The sequence below is a fragment of the Sander lucioperca genome, chromosome 8, assembly GCF_008315115.2.
Source record: "Sander lucioperca isolate FBNREF2018 chromosome 8, SLUC_FBN_1.2, whole genome shotgun sequence".
NCBI classification, from domain to species: domain Eukaryota; kingdom Metazoa; phylum Chordata; class Actinopteri; order Perciformes; family Percidae; genus Sander; species Sander lucioperca.
In genome coordinates, this window is record NC_050180.1 from 29,047,363 (window position 1) to 29,060,378 (window position 13,016).

The following is a 13,016-nucleotide window of genomic DNA, read 5'->3' on the forward strand; positions in this document are numbered from 1 at the left end:
CGTAAAGCAGCACTAGGACTGCCCTGTATCCCAATCGACAGGCACAGTAAATCTAACCAAATTGCCCCTAATGGACCTGGGGAGCAGAGATCACAGCAGAGATTTAGGAGGCCTTGAAGCCAGCTGGAAAATCCCCTTCTACTCAAGTGTGTGTGTGTGTGTGTGTGTGTGTGTGTGTAAGCTATAATGCAGAAACAAGGACATAGAGTGATTTGTTCCACCACGCCCTGCATTCATCAGGTTAAGGTAATATTATGTATAATTTTTGACACATTTCTCCTATTTGAACGTAGGAGCCTTTGCTGAAGAGAAGAAAAGAAAAACTGACAAAAGAGAACATTTTAACACTGAATTTGCAGAGCCAGTTTGAAGCCCTGTCACACCTACAAGAATAAATATACGGAATACTTACTGCAGTCATAGAGTCACAGCTTTTGTATTGATTGGCAGTTCTTTTTTTAAGCGTATTTGTATAAAATAGATACACATGCACCGTTATTATTCCTATGTTGTAAATGGCTTGTTTCATTTGTTAAGCAAGTCAGAAAAATGTAATTGACATTTAAAAGTCTGCTGTGGACAGAGCGAAAGCGGGTACATTTTCACAGCAAAGGTCAAACAGAAAGGGTAGAGGAGTAGTATATTTGTAGTAGCATATGTGAAAATAGTAATAATAATAACCTCTAATCAGATAGTATTAGATATAGAGAGATATGTCACTTCAACGTTGAATACTACACTGTACTTAAATCTCTTTGTACATTTTTTTTATTTTAGTATGATATCTCTAATATAAAAATCTTTACAAATACTATTGTACAAATACTACACATTGTATTGTTTTCAAACATAAAAGGTTAATTATTGCATACATTAAGTTTCGTTTTAATTTAATGCACCTTATCCGTTATGAATGTCAGCTAATGTGCCGTTTGATCACTGACTACAGAATAGAAAGTGCCACAGCTTAAAGAAAGGGAACAGAAATCAGACCTGACCTTATGTTTGTGCATGGTGAACAGGCAGACACCATCCTGGCCTCTCTCCTGGCTCTCATGGCCTCTCTTCAATCTCTGTCCCGCTGTTTCGTTGTCAGATTGTCACTTGTCCAGCATGCTTTGTCATCATTGCCAAGCCTTATAATATCCACCTTGTACTCCTCTCTTATGCAGCACATCCAATATCAGTCAGAGGAAAAATAATGTCACCAGCTCAGAAACTGAAAGTTGCAAGCAGAGGTGGTACAGACAACACTTGTTAAGCTAAATTGCCTGTTCAGAAGCTGCAGGATGTCCAGACTGACTGGATGCCTGACTGACTGGATGCCGCTACCCTAATACAAATATATCTAAACCAGTGTTCTCCTCCTTGCTCACAATTCCTCACAGCTATTATCAAACCACTGTCTTTCCTCCGTATATATATCGTAAACAAAGTGACTTTCAATTTTCTGTCCAGCTGGTTCGCAGCCTTGCTTCCTACCGCATCACCTCACATCTGCTTCGCTGAGCCATGGATGAGCAGTTGTACGAGGGAGGATGGGTCAGGGATGTGAGTGCTCTGATTGGCTGGCTGGCCATGGTGTGTGTGTGGGAAGGTCCCTTTGGTAGGCTCAGTGCGAACGGCTTTGCTCGATAAGGGTGGTCCTTCACCTCCTTTCCTCCTCTCCCTGCTTTATCAGCCTCCCTCCCCTGGTTTGCTCTCCTTCACGTTCTCTGTCTCTCCTCCTCCTCTGTCTGCGCTGCAAGCTACAGGCACGCATTCTCGGTCCTCAACCAAAGCATCGCGCCGTCTTTGTGATGAGCACAATCATTGATGTGCAAGTTAACGCACACATGAATATGGAGAAGGGATAGCAACTACGCCATGAATTCATAGCGTCTTGCAGACATAACTGCCCTGGCAAAGCCCATGACCCAAATTCATCAAAAACACACTTACATTATTGTCAGCATCATAATAACCATTTGAATGTACTGATATGATCTTGTGTGTAGCTGGGGCAGGACAGGTGTACAACTAGAGGTATCATTAGGGAGGATTGTCCAGAGGAATCAGTTAGCACTAACAAATCTAGAATAAGATTAGACAGAAAACAACAACGCTGTACCCATGTAAGCCTAATAAAGGGAAACAAATGAAGACGATCAGATAAAAAGATTAGCACAGAAACAACTACAACTAACATAACCTGGAAAACACAAAAAAACAAGAAAAATAAATACATTATTGCATGAAATGTACTAGATTAGAATATTATGAGGACAATTTTAGTACAGTTTTTTATTTCAGCCTGCATTGGATAATAATCTAACTATAATACGTGTGTATGTTCATGTGTGCGTGTGTGTCCGTTATCTTTCGAATATCTCATGAACCGTTTATCTGATCTACTTCACACTTAGTTTCATGGATACTCTATGAACTTGGCGTTTGGAATTTTGAGCAGTTTGGACAGCGTTAGATACTGGATATTAATAAACTGTGAATAAAACTAAACAATAAATGCACAATAAATGTTGAGGTAAGAAGGTCAAGAAAAAAAAGTGCTGCCATAACGCTCTTCTGTGTCTACCCTTCATAATAAAAGTCCAGCTTAAATTCACTCAGAGCATTTCGCTAATAAAAAGGCATTTTTGCTGACACTAGATATAAGGGCAGCACGATTTGGAGAAAAAGTCATATTGCGATTTACAATGCTGCGATTATGATTGCGAAATAATGGTATCAAAGGTTTACTTGATAATCAAGGAAAATGCAGAAAATAAGCTACTAAAATTTTGAAATGTGTATTTTTTAACTTGAATATACAAAGTTAAACGAGCATAAGAAGAAAGACTAACAAAAATGTGCAATACTTTTTTAAATAACTTAATATTTAAAAAAATTTAAATAACAAAAATACAAATTCTTAATTAAATTAATACATTTTGTATTCCCTTATATACGATGACATTCAAGATGGGTGTAATATAATAACTAGTGAATAAGTTACAAAATATACTTTGTACAACCTCTTCTAAAGGTCTGCATGCCCTGAACCCCTCTACACTTGTGATACTCACGTGACCATACCGACACACACTACTGCCTAAACAGACTGACTGGTCACTGCTCATCTTTTGTGGCCGTTGTAACGAGGGGCACGCTTACTACATCCACGGGGTAGCGTAATTCAGAGGGCAGATTCAATGTTGATTCAACACACAACCATAATTCAGGCATTAGTGAGAGCGAGAATGGCAGGCGAGTGAGTGACGTCAGTGCCTGAGTGGTGAAGCGAGGAGGGTGACCGCCGGTGAACGGTGTTGGAGTTAGCGTTGCGGCTGTGTGAGGGAAAAGCGATAGTAAAGAGATAGCAAAGATGATGTAAAGTGAGATAACAGTAAACTAGTCCCACTTTGCCAGACCAGCCACATGCTGCCAAGCGGAGGAGGGGCTGGCTAGTCCACATAGCATTCAGGGATGGGAGAAAAACGTCCTCTGGTTTATTGGTATTTCTTTAAACCAATCACAATCATCATGGGCGGCGCTAAGTTCCGCATGGAGCCGCTGCGAAATAGCCTTGGGAAGGAACATGTTTTGGTGGAAGGTGTACATTCAAAAGTTGTTTTAGTTGTGTGAGCGAAAACTCAGATTGGACAGATATTCTAGCTAGCTGTCTGGATTTACCCTGCAGAGATCTGAGGAGCAGTCAACCATAGTCCTCATAAATACACCGGAGTTTAAAATTCCAACACAAAGAAAGCGGAAGGAAACGGACATCGGCGAAAAAGACATGCATCTGGCGGAATTTCCTGCGGCACCGGAGCAATCCTAGAAGTGGAACATCGAGGATATAGACTAACAGTAAACACCAAGCTTCTTAAGACACAGTGGCTTAATCTGTTGTAATACCCAAAGGTAGATTTGGTTTACAGTGGGTGTTGAGTGGGTCAGCCTCCAAAGAGAGCTCTCTTCCTCCGTCTCACTCAGACTCACCCTTGGTCCGGTTGTTTAAGTGTGCTGCTAACTTATAACACTAAAAACATTACCGTGGCAAAATACCCCTGCGAATCAAATCCATACTTCAACGTGAACCGTCAAGCCACTAAGCCTGTTTGGAAATAAACACTTTTGCTGAAGTGGTAAATTCGATAACGATTATTAATGACGAGATGAGACAGCTATTAAACACTGACTGTGGCGATATCATCATGCAATATTGTTGATGAAAAAGACAACACTAAAATGCAGTTAAACTAGTGCTGTCAAATGATTAAAATATTTAAAGGGGTGATAGAATGCAAAACCGATGTTACCTTGTCATAGTTGAATAATGACAGTTTAGTGGGTAACTAGGACATACATAGAACCTCAAAATCCCATTGACACCTCTTTCCTCTGTAAATCTCACAATTTGAAACTGCCTCTGAAAACAGGCAAATCTCAACGAGCCGCCTAGTTTACGTCAACTCGGCGGCTCCTCCTCATTTGGCTCTAGTCTCTATCTTTGTCACGCCCAAACATTTACATAGGCTACACCACTGATCTGAGGTCAGCTTAGTCTTCTGAATAGGTCGCGCAGATCTCAGAAATTGTATACATTGTTCATCTGCTATTTTAGCACTAAATTCACTTCTGAGACTTTTTTATGCAAGAAATCAACTATGTAGAGGTCAAATATGGGCCGTTTTACGAAAATTGATGTCTAATTGCAAATTTTATCCGACTGTGTGTCGGAGTTCAGCGGCCGGTGCTGCCTGTGTTGCTGCCTCGCCACCCGGCCTGCCTTCCTTCACAGACCCCGGCCTGCTGTGAGGTAGATGGAGCTCCGTCACGGCTGGCAGCCCACGGCACTCCATACCCGCGCAAAGTCACCGTTTTTTGGGTTAGTGGACTACCAAACGCCGCTGCCCTGACAGAGCTCCAGGGCCTGCAGCTCCTCTCTTCCTGCTAAATGGCCGCTGTGTATGAGAGTGAGAGCGCGGTCAGCGAGCTTGTTACGCCAGCAGTCTCTTACCACAGGTTCCAGTTAATCTTATAATGTGTGTAATTATAATGTGTTGAGTTATTTAAACAAATGATCGGGGAAATAAACGCCTCTTGTCCGCGAGTCTCATTGATAGAGCTCCATCCAGCCGCAGGCTCTATCAATGAGACCTAGCTAGCCTCCTCTTAGAATTCCTCTGAAATTCACAAAAATGCATTAAATTGAAATCGGACACCATTGTTAGCTTTATAAGACCTTGGGGTAGATGTTATATAAGTGGCGTGACGAAATTCAAACTGTAAATATACTCTAATTACGCCGAAAATGAAGCTAACTAGCCGCTATCTGTACACATAGGATTGAAGGGACAGTCGCAGCTAACGAAACCCCTAATGTTCACAAAAATGCATTAAATTGAAATCGGACACCATTGTTAGCTTTATAAGACCTTGGGGTAGATGTTATATAAGTGCCGTGACGAAATTCAAACTGTAAATATAGCTACTCTAGTTATGCCGGCAGCTGGCAGCCAGCCAGCTCCGTGAAGCTCCACGGAGCCCCGAGTATTCCAGTAGTCCAGTACCCAGGGAAACGGTGACTTTCACTGGGTATGGAGGTTGCCACTTTCTCGTCAGACTGTGTGGAGCTCCTAGCTAATTTGCAATTAGCCATCAATTTTCGTAAAACGGCCCATATTTGAGCTTTATATAGTTGATTTCTCGCTTAAAAAAGTCTCAGAAGTGAATTTAATAACGAAATAGCCCGTGTCTGAAATATGAGACCTGCTGTCTCGTCTCCAATGTGTTTCTATGTGGTTCGCTCAAACCAATCAGCGCGCAGCTCATCTAAATATTCATGAGCATACCATATTTGGAAGAAAAGCTCTTGTTCCAAATAGAGCCATATTCACAGGGTAGTTAAGGGCCTAATAAAATAGCATTCGGGCAATTTTCAGCCCAACCAATGTTACATACCCTATTAGGAGACCTGAAGGAACAGTGTAAAATACCCTATATAATCATTCTATCACCCCTTTAATCGCGATTAATCGCATTAATGTCATAGTTAACTCACAATTAATCGCAATTAATCACACATTTTTATCTATTCTAAATGTCCCTAGATTTCTTTTTGTCCAATTATTTTTTCTCATTTTAATGCTCTTATCAACATGGAAAAGTGGATCGGCTTGCTTTGTGCTTTTGTCGCCTGGCTTTGACGAGGGGGCGGAGAATTGGCATCAGCTGTGTGCTTGGCCATCAAGTGGTATTTCAGACTGGACGTGCTGCGATGATAGCTCAGTTCACAACAACAAAAACACACAGATCACTTTGGTCTTGTCAATGGAACCATTTGGCAACTTTTTAAAAGTAAACTTTCCATTCAGAATCTTATTGGCATCCATTTCGGCGTCTCGCGCTCGCCATCCACTCAAAACGTAATGTTAGCCTACTACTCTTTGGCCGGCTCGCAAGCTCAAACAAGTGTGTGCGGCGTGCCTGTTGTTATGTTTCCGGTCTAGCTAGATCCGGTGTGGTGTTGTAGTTTTTCTAACTTTACTAGTTGTTGCAACAGCATGCGAAAAAAACTACAAAGTTTGTTAGGCCAAAAAGAACGTTAATCTCGCAATAAAAAAATTGACGCCGTTAAAATGGGTTTGCGTTAACGCCGTTAATAACGCGTTTACCTGACAGCACTAAGTTAAACAAAAACTCTTTATTTCCATTGCCTTCCACCTTGAGCCACCGCCACCATGAGTCCATAAGGCAAATGTCTGTGATTACTAAATATTTTAATTGTGATATTTTGTGAGTGAAATCTGAATCTGCAACATTCTGTCAGGTAAATGTAGTAGTAGCCTACAATGTTTTCCTCTGAAGTAGAAGTACATAGTAAGTCAGTAGTAGGGTATACAGTGGGGTTGCATATGAAGTTCTTTGGGGTCCTTCTGTAAGTAATTTTGGGGTACAATGGTTCAATACCACAGGCCAAGCAATAGGCCCATTCCGAACAGGCCCATTTTGAACGGGCACTGTACTACTGAAATACAATATGTTATCTGGGCCTAGCTTGGGTGAATTATGCTCGACTGTACCAATTGATTTTTGAAAGTCATCTGGAACTCGGAAACTCGTCTAACAGGTCTATTTGTGAGTATCATTTTCTCAATATGTTGGATCTTTGCTTTTCTGAGGATCCTGCATGAAGAGTAAGATCACATTATGCTGACTTCCATCACTGAAAGCTAATGTCTCAAACCACAGACGATGATCGATAATCCGGCAATTGAGACGGCGGAAGAGCAACGCGGACATCAGAACAAGACAGAAAAGGCAGAAAGTACAATGCAGGACTGTTAAGGAGAATCTCAGCAGCAGCACTCTATGATAGTCATTATAAAGACAAGATCAGCTACTGTCACATTATTCAACTCAGCAGCCACTTATTTTATCAGCCATAGAATACATCAGAGCTTCTGTCTGCCATGCAGACACACTGACATCAACTGACTACAACTCTTCTTTTAAACATGCAAACTGCAGAGTTTCCAAATGCACTTCCATCCTGCCCACTTTTTCCAGCCAGAGGGCTTTTTGCATGCATCATTTACAGTTAGCTTTGTAACAAACTAAGTATTGATCTTGTGCAGTTTGTGTGACTCATATCTACTTAGGAAATACAGTACCTGCAGTGGGGTTACAAGGGTTACTTGATGATGACTCTAAATTACACCTGCTCAAGAGACAGAGGAAGAACTGGCTAGCCGACTCAACTGTAACCAAGTAGTGTTAATTTTGTCACCTATTTTTAATTTAGTCTTAGTCTTATGCCAAATGTCCTTGTTAGTTTTAGTCATATTTTTGTTAGTCAAGTTTTAGTCGACTAAAAGTCTCGTCAATTTAGTCTAGTTTTAGTCAAAAGAAAACTCAATATATCTTAGTCAAGTTTTAGTCAAAACAGTTTAGTGTTTTTTTGTCAAATTTTTTGTCAATATCATTGTACGTAAAATGCGACCAAATATCGAGCCTCTTCCTTATTTCACCAGTAAATTCCTGTTAAACGACAAAAACAACCACTGGATGGGAAAAGGGTGTTTTACAATAACTTTGAATGCAGCATGAGGCTGGCGAGGCGAGTTTCAAGTGAACGCAACATCTGTGTTTTTCAGACAACGGCAGCTACAGACTGTCATACGTCCCGGTATTGGAATCCTCTGCAGTGAAATACAGACAGACTTTTACACCATTTAGCTGTCAGCATTTTAACCGTGTTTAATCCCACTGCTAGCTAACATTACCTGTTGCCAAGTGTAGTGTTAACTTGTGTGACATGTGGCAATCTTTCGGTTGCCTCTAACATCCGTTTAGGAGCATCAGAGAGAAGCGCAGGCATTTAAGTGGCACCGAAATCCGCGTTGCTATACCTAGATGTCGCCTTGGCTACTGCTGTTCATTGGAACGAATGCGTCAATAGAGCCGCCATCTTGGCACAAGGGAGCCACTCCTCTTTAATGCATCAGCGTCAATGTAGGCAAAGGTCTAACAGAAATAAAATCACTATAAATCGTCAAAATCTCATGCAATTTTCTAGTTTTTTAAAACAAAGAGACAAAGAGACTAATTAATGTGTTAATACAAAGAATATTTATCATAATCAGTTCACAGATCTGAGTCCAAACGGAAACTTCACCCTTCTGAACTAAGAGTTTCTGCTTCAAAGTGAAGTTTAAACAGACTGAAATGTCCAGGCTCACTGCTCCACTATTTATTCATTTATTTCTGCATGTATTTATTTATTTAACGAGAGTCATGTTTCGTTGTCCGAGTCCTGCCAGACTCCCTTTAGGAAACCTGTGATTTAAACTTCAGCAGGCTGTGACAGTCCGCTCCGCTCAGTCCTGGTTCTGGTTCTACTGGGTTTCCCTTCCCTCCAGCGGGCCCAGCAGTACGGCCTGGGCCTCCAGCTGCGTGGTGTCGGTTTTGGCTCCCAGGAAGCGGGCAGTGAGCTCCAGATCCTGCAGCCGGACTCTGCTGCCCCGCTGTAGCGTCTCTCCGTCCGCGCCAGCAAACGCAGTGGAACTTCTCGCCGATCGACGTACAGGTCGTCCTGGACTACGTGGAAGATCCTCCCGATCCCCACTCTGTCTTTGGCCGGTCCCATCTGGATCAGCGTGTACCAGCGCAGCAGCGAGGCGAAGCTGTGTTCCTGCCCGGGGGAAGAGACGCTGCCGCCGGCCACGAAACTCTCCACCTCCCGCTGCCGCCGGAGCTCAGATTGCAGGTCGAAGGCGGCATATATATATATATATATATATATATATATATAGATATATATATATATATATAGATATAGATATATATATATATATATATATATATATATAGATATAGATATAGATATATAGATATAGATATAGATAGATATATATATATATATATAGATATATATATATATATATATATATATATATATATCTATATAGATATATATATATATCTATATATATATATATATATATATATATATCTATATAGATATATATAGATATATCTATATATATATATATATATATATATAGATATATATCTATATATATATCATAAAACTAGGGCTTTCAGCATTAACGTGTTAATCGCGATGCGATTAAGGGCCGAGCATAAAGCGTTATTTATTTATTTTTATTTTTTTAAATCGTATTAATCGCATGCCGCCATTTATTAATTTGTTTTCACTTCACTCTGCTTTGCGTCGTGCCTAACAGGCTACTATTTTGCCGTACTTCCTCGTAACACATCCTGCTGCTGCAGGAATAGCAACGCCGATTTCGGCGCCTCATTCCGGTGCCACTGATATGTCTGCACTTCTCTCTGATGCTCTGAAACAAACGTTACAGGCAACAGAAACATTGCTGCACGTGACGCTAGTTAACACTATACTCAACAGCAGCTAACGTTAGCCTACCGCTAGCTAGTAGCTGGATTAAACACGGTTAAAATGCTGACAGCTAACGCTAAACGGTGTAAAGTGTGACTGTATTTCACTGTAGAAGATTCCGACACCGGGATGTAACAATCTGCAGCTGCTGTTGTCGGAAAAACACAGACGGTGCGTTCAATGAAACTGGTAATTTACAGCCTCGTGGTGCATTCAAAGTTGTTGTTAAATGCCCTTTTCCCATCTGGTCGTTGTTTTTGTCATTGAACAGCTATTTACTAGTGAAATAAGTTATTGTTATAGTGATTACATTATTATTAAATAATGTAATCACTATAACTGTTTAGTACCCTTCTTTTTTTAACTTTCTTAAAAAGTATCGGTTCAGGCACCGTTAAGGCACCGGTACCGTTTTAAAAGTACCGCTTTAGCACCGGTATCCCAACCAAACAATACCTAACCCTAATATTGACTCTAGATTCAAATGTGTGATTACATTAAATATATAATGAACAAATACAAATCTTAAAATCAAGTTCGTAAAGTCATTTTCTTTGCATTCATTTGATTCCCAATCAAGATACACTGGTAAGAATTGCTTTCCATTGTTAATATGTACTTAAAAACAGTTCTGAAATGCAAAATAATAGAATTTTAATCATGTGATAAAACATGCGATTAACTATAGAAATTCAACAATTAATCGCGATTAAGAAAACGTAATTGTTTGACAGCCCTACATAAAACACATTTTCACCTGTGAAATGTTATCCCTTGCTGTTTTTCTTTCGTTCGAACATCCATAAGCAGCACAAAAGTCCGGCATCTTTACTGTTGATCTGAATACAAGAAGGCTTCAGACCCCTGTTCCAAGATGGCGGCGGTGTTGACACATGCTTAGAAGCCCAAGGCAACATCTAGGCATATATATATATATATATATATATATGCCTAGATGTTGTGCCTGTAATCTTGTGCTTACCAGAAATGTGCTCATAAGTCTCTTGGAAATGAGTAATTAAGCATGAATAAGCATAAAAAATGACTCAACTAAAGAAATCTTAGTCGACTAAGACCAAAACGACCGATTAGTCGACTAATCGACTGAGAGGTGGCAGTCCTAATATATATATATATATATATATATATATATATATATATATATATATATATATGTATGGGTCTCGGTACCCAACCCTAGTAACAGCTGAATATTCTATCTCATGATGAAAAAGTAGAGACGATTGTAGACGAAAATTAAGACAGATTTTATCTTAGTTTTTATTTTATGCAAAACATTTTAGTCTCGTCTTTTTTCGTCAACAATAATGCAATAATTGCGTTAATTTAATCTTAGTCAGCGTTTTTGAACATCGGTGCAGTCTCGTCATCGTCTCGTCTTAGTCATGGAAAAAAAGGTCGTTGACGAACATATTTAGTCTTGTCTCGTCTGACGAAATTAACACTACAACCAAGAAAATGATAGCTCAACGCTGCCCCCCCCCCCATTTGCTTTGTATAAAACAGTGGTTGGCGTATTTTCTAGACATAGTTATGCTTGAGCTCTCTACAGCAAGGATTAAACAAGGCCAAATCATCGACTATCAACCTATGGAAAAACACAGCAGCACAAATATCAGACCTAATGACCTCAGCGCCACAAGAACTAGAGGAGAGTGACTAGGCAAGGTGTGCTTTCTGTTTGTTTTGTTTTCCTTGAGACCGCAGAGGGCGGGGGGTGGGCGAGGGTTTTCGTTTTTGTGCAGTTTGTGTTTTTCTGTTGTATGCACCATTTGACACTCACTGTCATACATTGTGGAGTTTGTTCTGTATGTCTGAATGATAAATGGTGCTAATAAAAAATTGATCTCAAAAAAACAAAAACTAAAAACAGCCTTCTAGTGTCAAACTCTGCACATACATCATTTTTGCACAGTTAAGGTCAACCATGTGAAGTCACGAAAAACAAAACACATCTTTGAGTGGACGGGCACTTCAAACTTTGCTTGATATGTAAGTGATGACAACACACACAATACTCAAACAAAAAGAAACATCACTTTTCTTCTGTTCAGTCCATCTGCAAAGTAATCTATCTATCTATCTATCTATCTATCTATCTATCTATCTATCTATCTATCTATATATATATATATATCTATATATATATATAGATATATATATATATCTATATATATATTTCTGACCACTTCAACTAGAGACAAACAACTGGAATTTAAACATAGATTTTTCCTAAATTTTCATTGAAATGCACAACTACTTGCTTGAAAGATGGTGTACACAGACAACACAAATAAACCATCTCTTGGTTGTGTGTTGGAGTACAGAGACTCCTAGTGGTTTAAACTTGACCCGACCTCCTAGTCACCCAACTCGCATGGCTGACCACTCAAAGCATACCAAACCAGACACACACATACCAGAGCTCGCACACACAAAAATGCACCAAAATAACACTGTCCACTCAGCTCAGAAAACGTGCCACACAAACAGCGCTTCTCCTGACTGATCACTGCACGCAAACAGAAGTACACCCCCACTACACACACTCACAACCGCCAAAAACCAAAGAGCTTTCACAGTTCATAACAAGCCTTGAATATCACTTCTCACAGCTACAATGTATCTTAGATAATAACACAATATATAGTCAGTGCTGAATTACCACCAAACATTATTTGGAAAAAATGGCACTCATGTACACGTGAAGTAATAAAAAACATGTACTAAATGTAGATATCATCAGGGAAACTAACACTTATTTTATAAAAGAAAATCTATAATAGACTGTAAACAGGAGGAGAATAGTTAATGAAGCATTTAAAACTCAGCATCAAAAAGATGTCCTACATGTTTTAAGTACGAACTGTGATACTAAATCAATGCAAATTTGAGTTCTCCTCCTCCAGGAGGAATAGCTATTCATACAATCCTTTATTCCAACATTTCTCCTGTAGTGCACCACAAGACTAAAAACATCATTACCTATCACTCACCTTTTCAGCTTGTGCCTTGAACCTCTTTGCTTAAGGATTAGCACAGTGTATCTTATGATGGCAAAGCCTTCACACCCTGGAAAATAAAGTGT

General features: G+C 39.8%; 1 protein-coding gene across 15 annotated transcripts in view; it reads right to left on the reverse strand.

Moving 5' to 3' along the window:
* The window catches only part of gramd1bb (GRAM domain containing 1Bb), a 128,408-nt gene that overhangs the window by 71,551 nt on the left and 43,841 nt on the right, over positions 1-13,016 (reverse strand). For 2 of the 15 annotated variants that reach the window (XM_036004653.1, XM_036004654.1), the window contains exon 1: positions 12,925-12,945. The exons of 12 other annotated variants lie outside the window; for them this stretch is intronic. Coding sequence is in view for 1 of the 3 variants with exons in the window: in XM_031290912.2 (XP_031146772.1) it covers positions 999-1,013 (15 nt within the window). In the remaining 2 variants the exon portion in view is untranslated. Of the gene's footprint in view, positions 1-998; positions 1,587-12,924; positions 12,946-13,016 lie in introns of those variants that run through there. One more of the 15 variants, XM_031290912.2, reaches the window with a different exon arrangement.